This window comes from Bos indicus, chromosome 5 (assembly GCF_029378745.1).
Source record: "Bos indicus isolate NIAB-ARS_2022 breed Sahiwal x Tharparkar chromosome 5, NIAB-ARS_B.indTharparkar_mat_pri_1.0, whole genome shotgun sequence".
NCBI lineage: Eukaryota > Metazoa > Chordata > Mammalia > Artiodactyla > Bovidae > Bos > Bos indicus.
Genome location: NC_091764.1, coordinates 87,944,984 through 87,968,118, shown reverse-complemented (window position 1 = coordinate 87,968,118; position 23,135 = coordinate 87,944,984). Strand labels below are relative to the sequence as shown.

The 23,135-nt window shown below is 39.2% G+C and overlaps 1 protein-coding gene across 1 annotated transcript in view; it reads right to left on the bottom strand.

Moving 5' to 3' along the window:
- The window catches only part of ST8SIA1 (ST8 alpha-N-acetyl-neuraminide alpha-2,8-sialyltransferase 1), a 175,349-nt gene that overhangs the window by 50,275 nt on the left and 101,939 nt on the right, over positions 1 to 23,135 (bottom strand). Inside the window, exons 3-4 of the mRNA XM_019961463.2 lie at positions 21,199 to 21,308; positions 13,205 to 13,297 (exon numbers count right to left, since the gene is read on the bottom strand). Coding sequence (XP_019817022.1) covers positions 13,205 to 13,297; positions 21,199 to 21,308 — 203 coding nt within the window. The remainder of the gene's footprint in view (positions 1 to 13,204; positions 13,298 to 21,198; positions 21,309 to 23,135) is intronic.

The following is a 23,135-nucleotide window of genomic DNA, read 5'->3' as shown; positions in this document are numbered from 1 at the left end:
CATGGACTGCAGCATGCCAGGCTTCCCTGTTCTTCGTATCTCTCAGGGTTTGCCCAAATTAATGTCCATTGAGCCGATGATGCCATCCAACCATCTCATCCTCTGTTGCCTCCTTCTCCCACTGCCCTCAATCTTTCCCAGCATCAAGGGTCTTGTCCAATAAGCCAACTCTTCCCATCAGGTGGTCAAAGTATCGGAGCTTCAGCTTCAGCGTTAGTCATTCCAATGAATATTCATGGTTGATTTCCTTTAAGACTGACTGGTTTGATCTCTTTGGAGTCCAAGGGACTCTCAAGAGTGTTCTCTAACACCACAGTTCAAAAGCATCAATTCTTCAGCACTCAACTTTCTTTATGGTCCAACTCCCACACCTATACATGACCACTGGAAAAACCATAGCTTTGACTAGATGGACCTTTGTCAGCAAAATAATGTCTCTACTTTTTAATACACTGTCTAGGTTTGATACCTGGGTTGGGGAGATCCCCTGGAGAAGGAAATGGCAACCTAGTTCCAGTACCCTTGCCTGAAAAACCCCATGGATGGATGGGCCCTGTAGGCTACAGTCCATGGGGTCACAAAGAGTCAGACATAACTGAGCGACTTCACTCACTCACTCTAGGTTTGTCATAGCTTTTCTTCCAAGGAGAAAGCATCTTTTAATTTCTTGGCTGCAGTATGTAGTATTACAAATGCATAAATCACTTCTTTTTATGTCCTCAGGAGTTTCACCCAATTGTTTCCTAATCAAAAATTCTCCCTTTCCCTTTTAAATGGTAAACTCCTTCCTGGCCTCTTGGAGTTTTCTCTTCCCTCTTCTCCCAGAGATAACAATTAATTATAAGCTGTGATAGCAACTATAAACCCCTAGGTGATAGTTCTCCAACTACTCTCCAGGAAAAGAAAGGAGTCCAAAGTCCTAGGTTCAAGCCAATTTGACACAATATTTGATTGAAGCCAATCTCTTCACTTGCCTGTCATTGAAAAATCAGGATAATGCTAATACTTGTCTTAGCAGCCTCTCCATGGGTCAGTCCTATATACCTAATGCTTATGCAATGGTTAGTGTTTCTTTCTGGTATGGGTCACTCTTCCTCCATTTATTCTTTCCTTCTACCTAATAATTTTTATTTCTCAGTAATTAGCAAGTATTATTTATATAAAAGAAATAGTATTTAATCAGATCTGAGATGTTATTATAGTATTTAACAATAATACACACAAAAAAGAATACTGCAATGAAACTACAACTCAATGATTTTACAACAGTGCTACAGATAGTCCTACACTAGCCTCTTTTTTTTTTTTTTTTTAATCTTTTAGGCATGCAGCAGGTGGGGTCTTAGCTCCCTGATCAGGGATCAAACCTGTACCTGCTGCATTGGCAGCATGGAGTCTTAACCACTGGACCACCAGAGAAGTTGCCACTAGCTGAACTTCCTCACTTAGATATTTCCTTGATCCATTCTAAGAAACTGGGGAGCCTGGCGGGCTACAGTCCATAGGGTCGCAAAGAGTTGGACACAATTGAGCACACACAAGCAACACAAAAAGGAACCAGCAATTTTTCCTACTTTCACTTTGCACTGTTTGACATTTGATATGAAGACAATCATTTTGCACCCATCTTGGTAACTATTTATAATACAGTTTCATCTACTTGTGGGTATTTTCTTCCTTCGCTTCATTTTGCGGCCTTACAAGAAAATATAGAGTTGCTTTCAGCATTTCTCTGAAATCACTTGTTTATAAATCAAATTGGCAACTCATTGCTGTTTCCATGCCTTCCTTTATACACAACAGACACTCCAACATTTTGGTTATATTTTAAATGTCAACCAAACTTAACATGCAGGACCCACAATGCACAAGGCCTACATAGGCAGTGTCAACTCTGCCTCAGCTTCTAACTGGTCACCAGAGACTGTAAAAGGCAGCTCAGTTTCACTAATGGTATAATATGAAATTGGACTCCTCTGATCAATTATTTTATCTTGTGTGTATCCCTTTTTTTTGCCCTTCCCTTCATTAGTACTTGCAGTGTGTGTGTGTGTGTGTGTGTGTGTGTGTGTGTGTGTGTGCACGCATGCACGTTAGGAGCTCAGTTGTATACGACTCTCTGCGACCCCATGTACTATAGCCCCACCAGGCTCCTCTGTCCATAGAATTCTTCAGGCAAGAATCCTGGAGTGGCTTGCCATTCCCTTCTTCAGAGGATCTTCGGAACCCAGGGTTTGCGTCTCCTGCATTGCAGGCGGATTCTTTACTGTCTGAGTCACCAAGGATCATATTTATCAAATATGTTCTCTCTCTCACAAGTGTACATTCCTCCCACGTCAATAATTTACATCATGACTCTGATCCTTAAGACGCTTGTTCTCATGGGCTGTGGTTGTGTGTGCAGGTGTGAGTCATACAGAGATCAGATATGAGAGCATATCCAGATATCGTTTAAATTAAAATGCATATCACAATTTATAGGGTCAAAGAATAGACTTCTTATTTTTTAAAAGTTCTACTAAACAAATGAAAGCAATTTACTAATAAAAACTTACAGAGGCATGTTCTTATAATTCAACCTGTTGCAAGTAAATATAAACTTAGTAACTCTGCTGGGTCAACCCCTTAAGGTTTCTCTCTGGAGTGTAACCTACTCTCAATGGACCTGCATGAGAGCATCATGAGAATTTAGGCTACTTCAATATTTATTTACTCATTAAGTACTAATTATTCTTTTTACAGTTATATTTGATCTGACCAGCTACTTAATTCTGAGGATCAGAACTTCATAGATGGAAAGAATGCTGCAGTCCATGGGGTTACGAAAAGTTGGACACGACTTAGCGACTGAACAACAATAACAAGAAGGAAAGAGAAAGGGAAGAAACAAATGGACATTGATGTGATAACTACTCCATGTCAGGAGCTGGGTTCTTATTGCCAGGCTCACTTCTGCTGCTCCTGGTACAATGTTCCCAAAAAGATGCATAGAATGTTCTAACTTTCGGAATTTGGTATATAAAATTTGGGTATCAAGCCAATCCCACTTAGATCTGGAAAAGCAGGAACACACACACACACAGAAAATCAGGGCTTCATTCTATTGTTTGCTCCTCTATTGCTGGAGGAGCTACTATATCATCAAAATGAGTTAATATTAGGAGATAATGTAAAACAACTAGGCTTTCTTTTTAAAGATTTTTTCCTATTATAAACCTTTGCAGCAAAATCAGAAAATGTTGATTTATCTCCTTAGGCACGTAATTTTATATAATTGAAGCAATGCATTTATATATTTATTTTTCACTTAAATAAGCATTTTACCATTTGCTAAAATTATTCATGAACATTATTCCATAACATCACTGCATAATATTCCATCAACATGGACACAAGTTACAAAACCATTGCTATATTTTTGGATATCTAAAGAGTGCAACTATTTTCAAATTACTTACAACATGATATATGTGCTTGCACACACTAGAGATTTTTCTCTTTGTTTTTAGGATAGATTTGTAGAAAAAGGATAAAATGTCTCTTTTAAGTAATTTTTGTCAACTTTTCAGAGAATTGATTTTAGCTTTTTGGATCCCCTTTGTTGTACTTTTGTTTTCAAGTTATTCTTTTTTGAGTTTCTGTTATTGTTGCTGCTCCTTCTTTCAACTCTTCAAAGATCCTGGGACTTGAAACTGATGCTGTGATGAAGTAAGTCTTCATGGAGGAGTTAAGTTTATTCTGAATAGTCGAGGGATATGAATTGTTGTGACGTAAGGCAGACAGTAGCAGATTATGTTGTCCAAAGATGACCTAGCATACACAAGGATTCCCTTATGGCTCAGCTAGTAAAGAATCTGCCTGCAATGCAGGATACTTGGGTTCGATCCCCGGGTTGGGAACATCCCCAGGAGAAGGCCATGGCAACCCACTCCAGTATTCTTGCCTGGAGAATCCCCACAGACTGTAGCCTTCCAGGTTCCTCTGCCCATGGGGTCACAAAGAGTCAGACATGACTGAGTGGCTAAGCACAGCAGCATACATATTCTTTTTTGGGGGGAGGGGGCTGCACTGGGTCTTCGCTGCCACACATGGGCTTTCTCTAGTTGCAGTGCGTGAGTTTCTCATTGCAGTGGCTTCTCTTGTTGAGGAGCACAGGTGCTAGAGCACAGGCTCAGTAGTTCCAGCAAAAGGTCTTAGTTGTTCCATGCAGAATGTGGGATCCTACCAGACCTGAGCATGTCCTGCTTTGGCAGACAGACCCCACCACTGGACCACGAAGGAAGTCATATTCTTTTAACAATGTGACTTTGGCACTTCTCCTAATATCAGGAGGATCTGTGCCAGGACTCTTCCGCCTCAACCCTGGATGGGTCTTTGTGGTTGCCTCAACCTAAAAAGTGTGATGGAACTGACCTATACATCATTCCAATGTGAGGTCATAAAAACACCATGACTTCTGCCCGCCATGTTCTTTCTGGATACTAGCTTTGGTGGAAGCCAACTACCATATAAACAGTGCAACTGTCCTGAGCGAGCATGCTGTGAGTGACCACAAAGAGATTCCTGAGACCACAAGGAGAAAGAGAGATGCCCAGCCTATCCCAGCTGCTCCAATTCTTCACTATTTCAACTCCAGCCACCCTCTGAAGTTGATTTGATGCATCAGATCTCCTGAGCCTGGTCCTTCCTGAATTCCTGACCCACAGAAACTGTGAAAGACAATAAAACGACTGTTGTTTAAGCCATGGAGAATGACTTGCTATTGAGCAACAAAAACTGAAACAAGAGTTTTAAAAAACATCAGTCTCTCCTCAATTTAAGTGATGCTACTTTCCAGTACAGTCATCCCTTGGTTCCAGGACCCAGTTCATGGATGCTCACAGCCCTTAAACTGGGCTCTCCATATCTGTGGCGTCTACATATCAAATGTAAAGATAACATATAATTATTACTTCATGCAGGTGAGGTTTGTTTAGATCTGTTTATATGTTTATCAACTTCTTTGCATCTCAAATTTTCCTTCTGAAGTAACATTCCTTTTTCCTGAGATACAATCTTTAGAATTTCTTTCAGTGAAGGTTTGCTGATGATAATTAATTTTACTGTTTTTCTAGAAAAGGTTTTATATTATTTGAAAGATAATCTGTACACACTCCTATGTTGATAGCTTCCTTCTCTCAGCACTTGGAAGATCTTGTCCCACTGTCTTCTGACTTCCACTGACTGTTGGAAGAAGTCTGTTTTTAGTCTAATCTTTCTTTTGCAGATAATGTCTTTTTTCCTCTAGCTGCTTTTAAAAGCTTCTTATTATCTTTAGTTCAATTTTACTGAATTGCATTTTTAATTTTAATTTCACCCATGTTTGATACCTTGCTTTCTCTATTTACGGAGTATATTATTCTTTAATTCTGAAGATGTCTCAGCCATTGAAAGTAGTGAAAGTGTTAGTTGCTTAGTCATGTCCAACTCTTTGAGACCCAATGACTGTAGATGGCCAGACTCTTCTGTCCGTGGAATTCTCCAGACAAGAATACTGGAATGGATAGTCATTTGCTTCTCCAGGGGATCTTCCTGACCCAGAGATTGAATTCCGGTCTCTTGCATTGCACCTCTATTTTATAATTCCACAATTCCATTTAAATAAAGATTGGATTTTAGGCCTTCTCATTCCATCCTCCCTGGTGGCTTAGATAGTAAAGTCTGCTTATGATGCAGGAGACCACGGTTCAATCCCTGGGTCAGGAAGATACCCTGGAAAAGGAAATGGCAACCCACTACAGTATGCTTGCCTGGAAAATCCCAGGGATGGAGGAGCCTGGCAGGCTGCAGTCCGTGGGGTCCCGAAGAGTTGGAGATGACTGAGCAACTTCTATTCCATCATCCAAGTTTCTTTGTCTTATCTTCATATTTTCTAGCAAATCTAGCATATTTTCTAGCATATCTCGTATCTAGCAAATTATCTGCTCTATCTCCCAGTTCACTGATACTCTCTTCAGGTATGTCTAATCTGATGTCTGTTCATCTCAACAATTATATTTTCATTTCTAAAATTCCTATTTGGTTTCTTTAAAGCTATCTATGTAATTTTCATGTTTTACTACTGACTTAACTCATGTTTTTTTTTCTATAAGAATTTCATACTTAGTAATATATTGCATCTGAAAATTTCAGTAAGTTCTCAGGCATGTTTATCCACAATTTTTATTTTCTATTTTTTTAATCTCTGAGGACTCTCAATATTGCTAATTTCAATATTTTCTTAAGAGCTTATGTCTGTTTGAAACCCCATACAGATCTACACCCTTTCAGAGGTGTTTCTTCTCTGTCTTCTGTTTGTTCTCTGTAGTTCCAGTTTTAGCATCTGTCTTTTAAATTCCCTTACATCATGGCAGATGTTAAGACAGAATGGCTATCAGTGACTGCCAAAACTTGGTGCAAACACTGATAAGTTGCTCTAAGTTTGGAGAGAAAAGGAAAAAGAAGTCAGCTGGCAGAAGAGACGAGGACATTTTAGGAACACAGTCTGGGGCATGAGTCATATAAAATATTAAACAGAAGTTGCTATAACCCTTTTAAGCTCAAATTATTTTTTAAAAAGTACATCAATAAAACAAATAATTGTTCTCCCAGATAATATCTCCATAATCCCAACTGCTTTGAGTAAAATTAGAGGTGATAACCATTGGATCCCATGGACTGTAGCCCTCCAGACTCCTCTGTCCATGGGATTCTCCAGGCAAGAGTATTGGAGTGGGTTGTCATTCCCTTCTACAAGGGATCTTCCTGGCCCAGGGATCAAACCTGCATCTCCTGCATTGGCAGGCAGATTTTTTTACCATTGAGCCACCAGGGAAGCCCATATATATTCGCTGAGATCTCAAAAGCAAAGATAAACAATTAGTGACCCCAAGCTGTTCACCCTGATACTACTATCTCTATTATCCTACATGGAAACACACAAACGGAACATTGCTGCTCCTTTTTGTGGCTGCAAATAATAACTTCCCAAGTTGAAGTCTCAAAGTTCAAAAGTGAATTCTTAATATCATAATAAAGCAATCAATTAAGTTCCAGTTTTTATTTGTTTAACCATCATTGGCCCAAATATGTATTGACCTTCTGTTATGGGCAAAATGGCTGAGTTTTCAATTCGATTCAGAAACTGAGAAACAAGCTTTGAGAACTACAATCTCTCCTTTTATATCATGTTAGGATAAAATGACTCAGTTTAGGCCAGTGAATTTTAAACCGATTAAGAGTAATGGAAACCTTCAAAAAGCTGATAAATAATATATAATACATACACATAAATTTTTAAAATAAACTTCAGGAGGTGTTCAGAGATCCCCTTAAGCCCCTTATGAACACTTAGACCACAGAATATCTCTTAATTGGGAGTAACTTCAGGGTATAAGTTGTCCATCTTCTTCAACTCTGTATATTCTGTCCCAGAGTAGATTTCAAACTATATTTGTCGAATGAGCACCTCTGCAACTCTGTTCCTGTAAAGCTCCCATATTAACACCCCTCCCCCCCATGAATTTTTAAACCTCAACCTCTACATACATGTTTTTTGAAAACATTTACTCAAGACTAATCTGATGGTCTAAACAACTATTTTCCAAACTCCACTTCCATAATTTTCCCTTTTCCACTTCACAAAAGAAAGACATACCTCCTATTATCCCAAATATTATAATGATGCATTGCCCCAGAGTGCAAACACCAGCTGGTCACCCAGGAAAGAAATATTGGTAAGGTACACAGCTTCTGAAAGAGTGTCCTCTGAGAAAAGGCAAAAAGATCTTTATAAGAAATAGAAAGAGGCTGTGCCTTATTTTATCTGGGGGACAATTCTTGGAAAGTTCTATACCTTATTTATATGTTGAATAATTAGAATTCAGAAGCGAGGTTATATGCTAACCTTGTAACCATATAAGGTGTTATATGTTAACACTTTACTGAATAGAAGGTAGTCAGTTTTTTTTTTCTGACAGAAAGCCAACTCAACTTAATGAATCAATTTGACAAAGAGCTTTGGCTTTGCTCTAAGGACATGTAGCATACAAAAAGTTAAATCCGCACTGCACTTCAGAGATTTTGTAACCATATATTTAAACATGGACAATGCAGCATGCTCTAAAAGTACATATTTGGCAACAATTTAACTTTATGCCAAAAATATTAGGTAACTTGTAAAAGATGAAGGAAATAATGTTGGATTTAAAAAATTATATTTTAAAAATATTATTTATTTTTAATTGGAGGATGATTGCTTTATAATATTAATGCTATATTAATGCTGTTTCTGCTATATATCAACATGAATCAACCATAGATATACGTAACACACCCTCCCTCTTGAACCTCTCTTAGTTCTTTTAAAGAGTATTTGAACAAAAATGTTTGCAGACCAATGGGTTAGAGCCGGTATATGTTAATGAAGAGTAAATTCATGAAGAGATCCTTATTGCCTCTACCTGCAAGACCCAGCAAAGGAAAGAAGACGATGACAGCAATGGGTCTAAAAATCCAACAGACCCTGCTGCCACATTAGAATAACCTCACTTCTCCTAGGCCATTAAGGTACAATCCAGAGGGTGACTGCAACTGCAGAGCCCTTTCTAATCTGTGTCCCAGACACCTTAACTAATCCTTTCATTCTGGGTGCTATCAAAAGGAGTTCACGTTCTACCCATTGAACAACAATTTGTTAACAGAACAGATTTCACGTTAAGTGTTCTTATTTTTACCACACACTCAAAAAAATTAAAAAAAGGACACAAGGAAATTTTAGGAGGTGATTGCTGTTTATGACCTTAATGATGGTGATAGTATATCATGGGTGTTTGCATATGCCCAGGCTCATCAAATTGCAGTTTTGGGGGCATATAAACTGTGCCTCAATAAAGCTGTTTTTTTAAAAATAAGAATGTATGCTGGACAAGATATCCTGACAAAGGCTATAGCAGAGCTCCTTCTTACTGAGTGAAAATTTCTATTAAAAAATGTGTATTTATTTATTTGGCTGTGCTGGGTCTTAGCTGGGTCACGGGGGATCTTGCATCCTGGTTGTGGCATGCAGGATCTTTAGTTGTAGCATGCAAACTCTTAGTTGCGGCATACAGGATCTTAGTTCCCTGAGAAGGAATTGAACTCGGCACCAACAGTGAAGGTGCCAACTCCCAGCCACTGGACCATCGAGGAATGCCTATTGTCTAATTGTTAAGTATATAAAGTTCTCTAATATTATTGTAAGTGGTATGTTTTTCCTTATTTCACAAAATGGAATTGCTGTATGCATTTTGATTTTGTCTTCAAAAACCTTGCAACATTGAATACATTTTGTTAAATGAAAAACTTTCACTCCCTTTTCCAAAATGACATCACTTGTGAAAACTTAATTGTCTCCTTGTGCAATATATGGCTCATCTGGAAAGATCAGGTGTGCAATGGTCACTGGTTAAGAGTGACTTTGGATTGAGACAAGTCTGGGTGAGGTCCCAGACCGATGAGTAGCAGCTGTGAACATAAGCAGATGACAAAATTTACATCTTGTTTTCCGTAAAAGCACACATTAAGACACTTCCTTATTAGGATTATTCTGAGGATTAAATGAAGCAAAGCACAAAAAGAACACAGAACCTGGCATGCCAAAACACTGACTAAATGTTGACCCAAGATTAATCATAACAACTCTTGCTTGCCTGGTATTAATTTTTTATATTAAATTTTTTCCTTTTAAACACTTAATTATTGTGTTTAAAGGAAAGAAATACTTTGCTTTCTCCTGCTGTAGTTAAAACATTTCTCAAAATCACCATCTCAACCTCTCATCTTGCTCTAAGTCTTGTTCTAGATAAATACTCTTTTTCACATGCTTTTAAAAATCTTATCACCAATTCCACATAGTCAGGTAGAAAAATAGAATCTTTTATCCTTCAATATAATGTACTGAATGTTTCATTTCCCTTCATAAGAACATTTATTTGTTCTTAAAAGTGATTTTATTTCCTACTCAAAATGAGAGTTAAAGTATTATACTGCAGTTATACAAGACACTACCATTTGGGTACACTGGTTGAAGAGTACAAAGGACTTGCCTACATATTTTTTGTTTGTTTGTTTTACAACTTCTTGTGAATCTGAAATTATTTTTTAAAATTTAAATAAGCAAAGAAAAATAATTCTGCAAGTATTCTCTTGATCTTTTGCTCATTCTCTTGTATCTGATATGAATCCTTCTCAATTTTCCCAGAACCTCAATCCACTTAATTGAATTAAAGAGACATCACCATCATCCCTGGTGATTTTCTAATATTTTCCTGATCAGACCTCTCATTCCCCTCAAAAATAAAATAACCACAGAAAACCAAGACTGAGTGAGGGTCAGTAACTAAACTATAAAATAGAAATGTTTCATTTTCTTACTCTTACTAATTCCTTGCTATGCAACATTAGCTATGTCAACAAACAAATCACACTAAAAATAATACAGAGCACTAATTTGGGGAAATTCAGTTAAGTTACTAACTCATAAATTTGACTGGCACTTTTGGTTTTCAGTGATACTTTTAAAACCAACTATTTTAAATATACTCCACCAACAAAAAGGCTTATCATATAAAAATGAACAGAAAATTAAAGTATAAATTTTAGAAAATGTCATTAAGTCCAAAAAAATAGGAGGAATAATCTGCATATAGAAAGAACAAAAACACAAAAGTTGTCTTGATGATAACTAAGAGGACATTATAGCCATAAAAAATGATACGGAAAAATAATTTGGCTCATGGAAAACAAAAACACAATTAAAAAATGGAAGTAGACTACATAGCAGAATGAACACAACTACAATACTTGGGACATAATATACACACACACACACACACACACGTATACACACACAAAGCTACATAGTACAAGGAAAGAGTTACAAATAATGGTAATATGCCCAGAAGTTCTAATATCCACCTAATAGGAGGACTAGAAAGAGAGAGCAAACATAATGGAGAAGAAGACATTATCAGGCATCTGAAAGAATGCTCACAAACATGAAAAACAATGCTAATGATAACTAACATTTATATATTGCTTACATATAGCAGGCATAAATAAGCATATATAATATATTGATACAGATATACCCACATATTTACCATATACATACATACATAGTTTAATTCATTATATCTATTATGTAAGAATTATTATCCTTGCTTTATAGATGAGAAAACTGAAGGAGAAGCTGTTAAGTAACTCCGTCAGGCTCACACAGCTGTGAGTGGGTGAGAGGGAAGTGCAACCTGAGTCATCATGCTTTAGTGGACAGACTCCTAACCACTACATCCCAACTACTACATCCCACGGCGTCCAGCAACATTAATGAAAGAAGACCCACTCTAAGATAAAACATGTCTTGGTAAACTTTCTGAATTTCAATGATAAAAGGAAATGTATAAAAACTTTAGTGGAGGAGATAAAGATTTCCCTCAAACAAAAAATGAATAAATTTCTATTAGGTTTCTGACTGGCAACTTTGAGTGAAATGAAACAGTACACTCAAAGTTCTGAAGAATGTAAGAAATATCTGAAAAAAGTTCACCTCATGTTAATTACAGTTATCTACAAATAGTGAGGTTTGGGGTAAATTTTTTGTTACCATCTTTTTCTTCTTTTTCTCTTTTAATTTCTTATAATGATCATATATTTTTGTTGAGAAAATTAAGATCGTTGTTATAAAAATAAAGATATTCAAATGGATTAAATTTCTTAATATAAAAGTGAAACTATAAATGCACTAAAATATTAGCAATAATTAATAAATTAAAAAATATTAGGATAATATTTTCTCATTGAAGTGGATGTGGTAAGGAAGACTCTCTACAGAAAAATTTTTTTGAAGAAAAAGACTAATAAATTTCACTGTATAGAAATGTTGAATTCTGACAGAACATAAGCTAAACAATATGTGTCAGGTTAGAAGAAAACATTAATATTTGCTATATACATAATATAAACTGTTTGTATAAATCAACAGGAAAATAGTTTTTAAAAAGAAAAAAGCACAAAATTAGCAAAAAATACAGGTAATTTACAGAATAAAAAATACAGAGTCAACACCCACTCAGCTTTCTTGTATTCAGAAAACAACGCATATGAAGTAAAAAATCAAGTATCATTTTTAACTCAACAAACCGAAAAGAAAAGATGAATAGCACGTAATGTTTTCAATACTGGGAAACAGGCAGTCTGATGCATTATGGAAGAGGAAGTAATGGTACATTCTGGAAGTGTAATTTCATGGTATCTGTCAAATTAAATGTTGTTTGGTTGTGTTTCTGAACGTCTATTTTATGGGAATACTTACTTCAGAACTGAAACAAGGAGCGCAGCATTGTTTACCAAGTGACACTCAAGTGCTATTCAGTCGGATAAGACTTCCTTAGGTGACAAGTGCCTGCGCCCAGACTGTCTGGATATTTTACCCTTAACTGCTGGTGTACATGAGACAGCGTTAAGGTGATGCTCAAGTCTTCTTTTCACAGAGATCAAGAATCTCCACATGAGCAGTCCTTGGAAAAACAGCTCACGGCTCACCGCTGGGCTTCATCAGATAGAGACTGACCCCCAAAAGCTCCCACAGCAGCTGCCAAGATTTCTGGAATCGATACTAGAGCAGGAATTTCCCATCTCTTCCCCAAAATCTGACTGGATATCATTTGATGTACTATATTGTATTATCATATAATCACACATTCTTGTACACTCCCACAATATTGCTATTTTCACGCATGCAGATGCAGCAAAGTGGTCATTTCTTTGTCTTTAATAAAACTGATCTGATTTCAGTTCACCAATCAATGCCAGTCAATGAGCTGGGACTGAAGCCAACAAGTTGGAAAGTAGTAGTAATGAGTAAACATGATATATTATTACTTCTTTGAGCAAAAACGGTGGATTCGCATGTTATTTTTTACCATCTCTAAAGGCAAAAAACAGAAACCCAGCAGAAGCATGAAACAGTGTTTGGATTCCCTTAATCCTGCCTAGTTTATTTACAATTCCCTCCTTCATCCTTCCTGCCTGTCCAGATGGTTTTTGTCTGTTTCCCAAGCTGATTTATGTTCACTGTCTTTAAGATGTTAAATACCCTGAAAGCCTTCTTTCTAATTCCTCACAAGCAGAAGTCATAAATTCTTACCTTTGTCGAATTATGCTGGGGTTAGCTGTCACTAAATGACTTTTGGATCCAACATCCTTAGTGTATTCACTTGACAACGGAGGAAGATTGCATCTAGAAAAACAAAAACAAGCACTTCAGAATGATTTACATACTTTTAAAACAAGTCAACTATCATGGCAAATAGGAATTTACTAAGTCTAGCTCAATTCACAAATAAATGATTTTTGTCACCTCTTCCTTTTAATAGATGTTAGAGGACTATTACAGAATCTTCAGAATGTTGTCATAAAAACTATTTCTGTGTTAGAAGAAAGAAAATGTCAGCAAGAGAGGTAAGAAATCTACTAAAGGAAAGATACAACTAGAGTTAATTTATTCCATTCAAAATATTTTTGAGGTGAGAAGTCAGGGTGCATTAGACTTGAAATGAGCATTTAGGGGTGTGGCCCCTGGGCAGTGGTCCCCAACCTTTTTGGATCCAGGGACTGATTTTCATGGAAGACAACTTTCTCACGAACTGGGTGGGAGGGAGGGTCTCAAGATGATTCAAGCGCATTACACTTTGTGCACTTTATTTCTATTATTATTACATCAGCTTTACCTCAGGTCATGAGGCATTAGATCCCAGAGGTTGGGGATCCCTGTGCTAGAAGATACAGGACCTACAGTCCTCTCTGTGGATACCAACAAGCCTCAAGAGAAATGGAAGAATTGTATTTGCTTGTGTTTCTCATTCTTTTCCCGAATTCTAAATTATGAGTACATTTGAGGCAAACTCTGCCACCTAAATCAGTGCATGCATGACCAACGTATGGTTGACTTCCAGTGAAAATGTTTTGTCATCCAAAAAAATGCAGTGATTCTCCACCATCCCAGTCTAAACAAGGGAAAGAGTGCAGGTGACAGAAATAGCCCCTCCCCCCTCCCACACACAACACCCTGCCCTGGGTGCTCTCCTTGACTGCAATGTCTTATGAATGCTTACAATGGAAAATGCTGCAACTGCAAATCCAATCTCATGGCTTTCTACTAGTGGGCTGTCACCCAAGTTATGACATCTGCCTCAGTTTCCCCATTACAAAATGAAGATAATGACTTTTCCTTCAATAAGCTGGGTGTAAGGATTAAAGTAAGAAATGTATTAAAAAGTCCCTACCTTGATGCCTCACACATAGCAAAAGCTCAAAAATATTCCATATCAGAAATATCATATCTTGGTAACTCAGTTAGTCACTCCGTCATGTCTGACTCTTTGCGACGCCTTGGGCTGTAGCCTGCCAGGCTCCTCCATCCATGAAATTCTCTAGGCAACAATACTGGAGTGTGTAGCCATTACCTCCTCCAAGGTATCTTCCCAACCCAAGGATGGAACTCGAGTCTCCTGCACTGTCAGCAGGCAGATTCTTTATCACTGAGCCACCAGGGAAGCCCCAAAAATACTGGAGTGGGTTGCCATGATCATATAAATATAACTAAATACATATTTATTATTTATGACCAACCCAAATAAGTCTATAGCTTCCACTGGACTTTTCTTTTATTACTGAGTACTGATTTCTCCTCTCTAGCCATATCTCTAAGTTGACTCCAACCATCAGAGCACCTCTAACTTTGTATTATTTCATCAAAGTAAAGAATCATTTATTTGTTGTTAGAGATCTTACAAATATCAAGGCCTCAGCCACTTCCCAACTATTAAAATTTCCTGGACAAATTTCCTTCAGGACATGGGGTTGTCCAGAATCGACTCAGCTGATTAGCACAAGTTCCTTGATGTTTTCTTGTATTTATCCCCGTGACTCCCACCACATCAGGGCATCTGAGGTAGAAATTTGTCTCACTTGATTTGGAATCTTACTTTCATCTGCTCTTTGGTAATAAGATCCTGATTCTTCTGACAGCTCCCCACAGAGTAATGAGTCAGCCAGTTGGTGACTTTCGCTGAGTGCCCATTGAAAACAAACACAATGGGCATTGTGAGAAGCCCGGGGGAAGCCGAGTCTCAGAGCCTACTTGAGGCGTCCACAGTCTAACGGTCCCATCACATCCATGCGGTTTCTGAGGGCTGTGCTGGGGAATGAGCTTACTCATAATGGCCAGGCTCATCTGACCATGGTGCTGACCTTGGGATTCAACTGATCTCTGCTAAGATCAGTTTTATCTCAGGATAAAACACAGGCTAGAATTCGAGCACCTTTTTCTCTCTTTTCTTGGATGAATATAATTATTTACTTAGTTTTTTTTTAGTTTTTATTGGAATATAGTTGATTTACAATGTTCTGTTAATTTCAAGTGTTTACAGCAAAGTGAATCAGTTATACATATATATTGATATGTTTCCATTCTTTTTCAAATTCTTAGGTTATGACAGAATATTGAGTATAATTCCCTGTGCTATACAGTAGGTCCTTCTTAGTTGACTATTTTATATATAGTAGTGTGTGTATGTTAATTCCAAACTCCTAATTTATCACTTCCCCCTCGATCTTGATGGCCCTTCATAACATTTGAGAATCAATCTCACTATATTAAAACTGTAAACTCTATTGCTACAAAGTGCAGTCAACCTATTCTGTCATCAGTAAATGAAAGGAGTTGGTGTTCATGGATAACAACTTTGTTTTTCCGTGTGTTCCTTGTAGGTTGATCCACGGCTCATATGTCTGGATCCCTTCACATCTCCTTTGTTGTCCAGTTGCTCAGTCATGTCAGACTCTTTGTGACCCCATGGACTACAGCACACCAGGCTTCCCTGTCTTTCACCATCTCCCGGAGTTTGCTCAAACTCCTGTCCATTGAGTCGGTGATGCCATCCAGCCATCTCATCCTCCATCATCCCCTTCCCTGCCTTCAATCTTGTCCAGCATCAGGGTCTTTTCCAATCAGTCAGCTCTATGCATCAGGTGGCCAAACTACTGGAGCTTCAGCATCCATCCTTCCAATGAATATTCAGGGTTGATTTCCTTTAGGATTGACTAGTTTGATCTCTCTGCTGTCCAACAGACTCTCAAGAGTCTTCTCCAACACCATAGTTTGAAAGCATCAACTCTTCAGCGCTCAGCCTTCTTTATGGTCCAACTTTCACATTCATACATGACTACTTGAAAAATCACACCTTTGACTATACAGACACCTCCTATTACAAAGCAAAACCTCAGAAATACACTTCCAGAGACTAAATGCCAAATTCTATAACATAGTGAAATGTTTAAAACAATAAGGATAATATTTTATACATCCATTTCTGGAAAATAATGCCATTGTACTCTGGTATAAATAACTGTTCTTCTGGGTAAACTTTGTCTTCAAGTATGAATGCTCGTGATACTTCCCTGCAGCTCCCAGGGAAAAAAAAGCACACTGTAATTTTAGCTCAACTTCTAAATTGATAATTACATAGATTTACATAAAAGGCACATTTAATACAATCAAATTGTTTCTTATAAGGCATAATTGTGTAAAAGTGTTTCAAACTTTGCTTTATTGTTTATTGGCACAATGAACGGATATTACTGGCTGAAGTGTCTTAGTAACTGTGCCCGGGATCATAGAGGATGTGACCACAGAATTGATGAGAAATGAAAATTCTTTGAAGTGGGGAGTGAAGATGGGTGGGGAATGGGTAGAATGGAATAGAATACATTTAAAAATTCCTTTTTAAATTATATGTATACTTCAATACATAAAACACATATAATTGAGTATAATTCACAAGCACCAAAATTATACTGTCTTCACTCATATTCCTGAGCCAGCCAATTTCTTGCCAGGATATAATCACTGTTACCTCTGTCTTTCAGAACTTCAAGCTAAATGATATTTAACAATATTATTTTTTTTAAGTGTCACTTTTGGTTACAAATGTTTAGAGCAAATGTTTACTTTGAAATATGGGAAGGTATATTTTAGCATTAAAAGACGTGTTTGAAAATGTCCAAGCAAAGGAAATTATGGCATTGTTACAATTCTGGAAAACATCTTGAACTGTAATCCGGTACACCATTGTGTATAGGTAAGGCTATTTTGGGATCTCGTCTTTCACTGTAATGGTGCATGTACCCTATAGTCTAGGATCAGACATACATGTTTCTAATCATATTCACTAAGTGTTTCATTTTGAACATATGCTATTACCTCAATTTTCGCAAGGTGCCCCCAAAATGTGTATTAATCAACCATGTATAAATAGATCCATAAGTGGTCAAATAAGAATAATTTACAATTAATCAACATTTAATTACTCCCATATTATAAATTCTTTGTGTGTATGTGTGTGTGTGTGTGTGTGCTCAGTTGTGTCCGACTCTTTGTGACCACATAGACTGTAGCCTGCCAGGCTCCTCTGTTTTTGGGACTTTCCAGGCAAGAATACTGGAGGGGATTGCCATTTCCTTCTCCAGAGGATCTTCCCGACCCAGGGATCAAACCCGTGTCTCCCATGTCTCCTGCACTGCAAGCGGATTCTTTCCTGCTGAGCCACTGGGGAAGCCCCATAAACTATCAATTCCATTCAGTCACTCAGTCGTGTCCAACTCTTTGTGACCCCACAGACTGCAGCATGCCAGGCTTCCCTGTCCATTACCAACGAGCTTACTCAAACTCATGTCCACTGAGTCGGTGATGTCATACAACCATCTCATCCTCTGTTGTTCCCTTCTCTTCCTGCCTTCAATCTTTCCCAGCATCAGGGTCTTTCCAGTAAGTCAGTTCTTCCCATGAGGGAGCCGAAGTAGTGGAGTTTCAGTTTCAGCATCAGTCCTTCCAATGAGTATTCAGGACTGATCTCCTTTAGGATGGACTGGTTGGATCTCCTTGCCGTCCAAGGGACTCTCAAGAGTTTTCTCCAACACCACAGTTAAAAAGCATCAATTCTTCAGTGCTCAGCTTTCTTTATAGTACAACTGTCACATGCATACATGACTACTGGAAAAACCACAGCTCTGACTAGACGGACCTTTGTTGGCAAAGTAATGCCTCTGCTTTTTAATATGCTGTCTAGGTTGGTCATAGCTTTTCTTCCAAGAAGCAAGTGTCGTTTAATTTCACGGCTGCAGTCACCATCTGCAGTGATTTTGGAGACCAAAATAATAAAGTCTGTCACTGTTTCCATTGTTTCCCCATCTATTTGCCATGAACTATAAATAAAGCTTTTTAAAGATTCAAATGTGTTATGACAATGGCACCATTCTTGAAATTGAATCAAAGGCACATGCACATATACCTCTAGTTTTGATGCTGCCTTCTTTGAATTCTTTTCAATCCTCACCTCTCTCATCATCCCATGAACATCCCATGAACATTGTTTAATCCTGTGCTGTGCACCCTAATCACAGGCACTTATTAATTTTGAATGTGAATATATCAACAGTGATTGTATACAATGCAAATGTGGTCTTGTGTATTTGTAATAAATAAATGTGGATAACCCCATAAGATGCTTAATACTGATCTTCTACACATTAAGTTTAAAAAATATCCATCTTCCTAAATGTGGTGCCACACACATGTGTGCTCAGGAATAATTTAAGAAAACACATTTATTGTACTGCCTTCTTCTACATTGTACTCAGACATCTTAAAATCAATTAACTTTCCTGAATCTGTGAATATAATATTTCCACTTCCTCCTTACATAGTTTCTGGAAAAAGCAAGTCAACTTATACTTGAGAGCAATATGAAAAATCAAACTAGACTACACGAATGTGTTACAGTTGTGTGATAGTCACATTATCACAGAATCAGAGTTTCCACAATGGAAAGGCTTAGGGAATTGTCTGCAGCCACCTCTGCAAGATTATCAGAAAGCTGAGCTGCAGCAAAGGTACCATGGTGCGCTGTGGGTCACAGAGCGAGTCTGTGGCAAGGGCTGGTTCTTTGCCCTCAGACCCCCCCTAACGCCAGTGTCATGGAGGGAGTGCCTCTGCTCTCCTCCTCCACTCTGCTCTCCAGGTGATCGTCTCCGCTTCTATAGCTACCATCTCACCATGCTCACCCCATGGCTCACAACCCTGTGGAGCCTTGGTGTCCTTCCCACATCAGAGCTTGGAAAGGCTGGCCTGTACCCAGAGTGGAATGGACAGAGGGCTCCATCCAGACACCCCTTCCCCACAGAAGGACCCCACTCACTCATCGTTCACCTCTGAGCCACCCTGACCTCAGCAATGACACAGCTCCAGATTCTAAGTCCATGATGGACCTGTCCAACATACCATTTCCAACCCCAGTGAAGACCCAATACAGATCAGATACTCGTGAAGCAGATGTTGACCTGAATTAAGAGAACTACATTTTTCTCTTCTCCTCGCTTCTATTTTTTTTATCTTTCTTGTCTTCTATTTTTATTGCAAAAATTAATCATTACAGTGGAGAGGAAAACACAGTCTCACACTGGAAAAACTAGGGCAGGGTACCTCCATAAAGGAAAGATACAAAAGGATTCCCCCTCTGCTGCAGGCTTCACCAGTGAGATGAAGTCTTCTGAGGAGCCCAACCCTTGCTCTCTCAGAAGGAATCTGACCCTCCCCTTGAAATGGCTTCCTTGAAACACTCTCAGACAAGCTTTACTCTCCCCTACTCCACTTAGCTCAGAGTCCAGAGGAGGCCAAATGTTCCCTCAGCTACCTTTTTTTGGTTTGTTTCGTCACTTTAGACCATTATTTATTTATCCTTATTATCCTTAAAAATGAACACAAAACCCCAACCTCCACCCCACTTCAGCTTTCCACCCTCTGTGTTGCTTGAGAGTCAGTCGTCCTGGCCCCAGAGCCTTCTCAGAAGGTAAAAAATCTGCCTGCAATGCAGGAGATCCAGGTTCAATCCCTGGGCTGAGATGATCCTCTGGAGAAGGAAGTGGCAACCCACTCTAATATTCTTGCCTGAAGAATTCCATGGGCAGAGGAGTCTGGCGGGCCACAGTCAGACACAACTGAGCGACCAACACAAAGCCTCAATGCCTCACTTACTCCCACTTCAAGGAGACTTTGGGGCCATCGTGTAAGACACTCCCCAGAGTAGCCTCCAAGCTCCTACATTTCTTCAGTAACAAGTGTCCTCTTTGTCTATAACATATCTGCTCATCCCAGAGAAGCTGACGTCAGATTCTTAAGAAGTCACATGTTCCAGCGGGCCATTCTTTGACACTAACTCTCATTTTTCCATCTTCCTTTATCTTTCCCATTTCCACTCCCTCAGGTCTGAATGGTCCTGTCGTATGGCCCCATTGCACCCCTTCCTTTCTCCATGCCTCTCAGGGCCAACATCCTTCCAGCTCAGATTCCAAAGCTCTCTCCAGCCATGCTGTCCCTCCTCACCCTTCTCCTCTCTCCCCCAGACAATCCTAAGCCTGTGTCCATCTGATCACTCACTGTCTTTCTTTCTGGTCAAAATCACCCAGTGGTGCAGGTTGGCACCATTTCAGTGTCACGGTCTCTATCCTCGGCTGGGTGTGTCTTAGCAGTCCCCTTACACACCCCTGCAGGAACCTCCTGTTTTCCAGTACAAGCGACATCACGTCACCACTCCACTCAGTCCCCTTACTAAGCTGCCACCTTGCTCAAAATGCATTCCCCCTCCTTCCTTCCAGTTTTCCTAGTCCTGCACAGATCCACTCCCTCTTTGAATTCCACTCACTACTTCCAAATGCTTTTGTGAAAAACAAAGCAGCAAAGTGTGCAGAATGAAATGAAATCGTTTATTCATTGAGAATTCGTCTTAAGGACAAGTTTTAAAGTTGGAGTCACCCAACTGTATCATCTAAAATAAGATGAGTGTTTCCACTTTGGGTATCTCCCCTTGGCCTCTGAGTGTTTCTTTTCTTTGTGCTTTCTTGGGGCCTGTTCCCTGGTTCCCTGGCCCTCTCCTCAACTCACTTGTATGTGAACCTGGAGGGAAGTCGAAGAGAAGCTACAGCTGATTAATCACCAGTGACTGGTCGCCAAAGGCCCCGGGGCTGGCGGGAGGGGTGAGGGAGAGGAGAGAAGGCGGAGGCCGCGCTGTGGGAGCTCTCTCTTACCGCATGACAAAATCTGCTTCATCTATTTGACGGCCACAGCCACTCTTCTTCAGAATCCCACCATTTCCCACCACCGCGCATTTCTTCAAGGGCAGCTGGAATGGGGTTGCCTAGCAACAGAAAACAAGGCGGGTTTTCACTGCAGAGAACACACAACCGCTCACCAAATCATTGTTTACAGCAGACCCGGCCGGAGAATTTGATTGAAGACTGGGCAAAGTGAAAAGAGTGCATAGAAAGAAAGATGCCAGGAAGCCTGCAAGGAGCAAACTAGCCCATTCCTTTGAAATAAAAACATTTCTTTTTTAACTCCCTGAAGTGGATTTCAATACAACCACATTTTGGGTCTCAAACTGGCCATGCATATAATAGGGAGTGACTGCTAAGGAAAATGGAAAAATCCCCACTAGACACTGGATTCTTTTCAAAGGCATTAAGCTGGGAACAAACTCAAATGAATTCTACTCCCCTATTTAGATGCACTTTCATTCGTTCATACAATCAGTCATTCACTCAACAGACGTTGCTGAGCGTTTCCTATGCTAACTGTTGGGGATAAACACAAAGACAGCGAAGTCACAGGTCTCAGGATTCACAGTTTGGGATGCGAGGAGAGTGTGAATATATAAGCTTATGTAACAGACCGTATTGTGAAGGTGACCTCGCTGTACAACAGGAATGTTTCACATGTGGTGGAGAAGCCAGAGAGGGATGAGAAGGCACGTCTGTGAAGCCGACTCAGGGAGAGCTTTCTAACTTGAGATGAATCTTTAAGGATGAGTAGGATTTTGCAGGCAGGGAGAGCAGCATCAACAGAGGTGCAGAAGTATGTTGAGAGCGAGTGCAGTGTTTATGAGCAAATGCACACTCTGGGTCTGTTTAGAACTTAGGAGCGACTCAGGGGCAAGTGACTTGTATCTAACCAGGCAGCATGTGACTTTCTGCAGACACTGACCTGGACTGCAAAGAAAATGTCCCATGTACCTGAATGTTCCCTGGAGTGCTATTTATAGTACCAGGGACTATCAAAACCCAGCAACAGCCCTGGAAGTGAAATGTGACATTCAGTCTCTTTTAGCTGGGTCAGCAAGAACCACCAGCACAGCATTTCCTGCTTGCTGAAACCAGGCACAGTGGCTGGCAGTCTCTGGCGGAAGACCTTACATCTGTATAAAACAACCATGACCATATTAAGTCACCACTGTTGATGAATCTGAGGGCATCATATGGATTACACCAAAAGAATAAATGATTATATGACCATATGCACATAGGTATAAATAATTAAAGCAGAAAAATGAAATTCCAGGAATGTACATAGTCACTGGGAGCTGAGGGGCACTCAGCAAAGCTCAAGAAGGAAATTTAACTTCCTTGATTTCTAGTTTGTAAAAGGAACAGGCAGAGCTCTGACAATAAAGGTAATGAAGATACAGCACTGAAACTGCAGTGTTAAGCATATGCCTGCAGATGGAAAGGCTTTCCGGAGACTGTCCAGTGACCTCCAGAGCAGGATACAGAGAAGGAGGGTCAGGAAAAGGGCTGTACTCCAGCTCTCCCGGATGAGCCAGGATGATACATGGCATTTTTCTCACTCACTCCTGGGAGGAAGATTTGAATCAATACTAGAAATACACAAGTCAGATCTGTAATTTGCTAGATGTAGATTAAGGTATTTATGCTCAAGTTAACTGCCCTTTTATTCCACAAATATTTACTGAGTTCCTACTATGTTCCAAGCACTGTCCTGGGTGACCAGGATATAATAATCCCTGTTCACAAGGAGGTCAGATTCCAGTGGAAAATGGATGATAAAGACAAATGAATAAAATAAACAGAATATCATATGGTGGAGAGAAAGAAATCACTGGCATGAGAAAATCAGGAAATACTTTTGAAGAAAACCTGCCATTGAACTAGGGTGGTCAGGAGATATG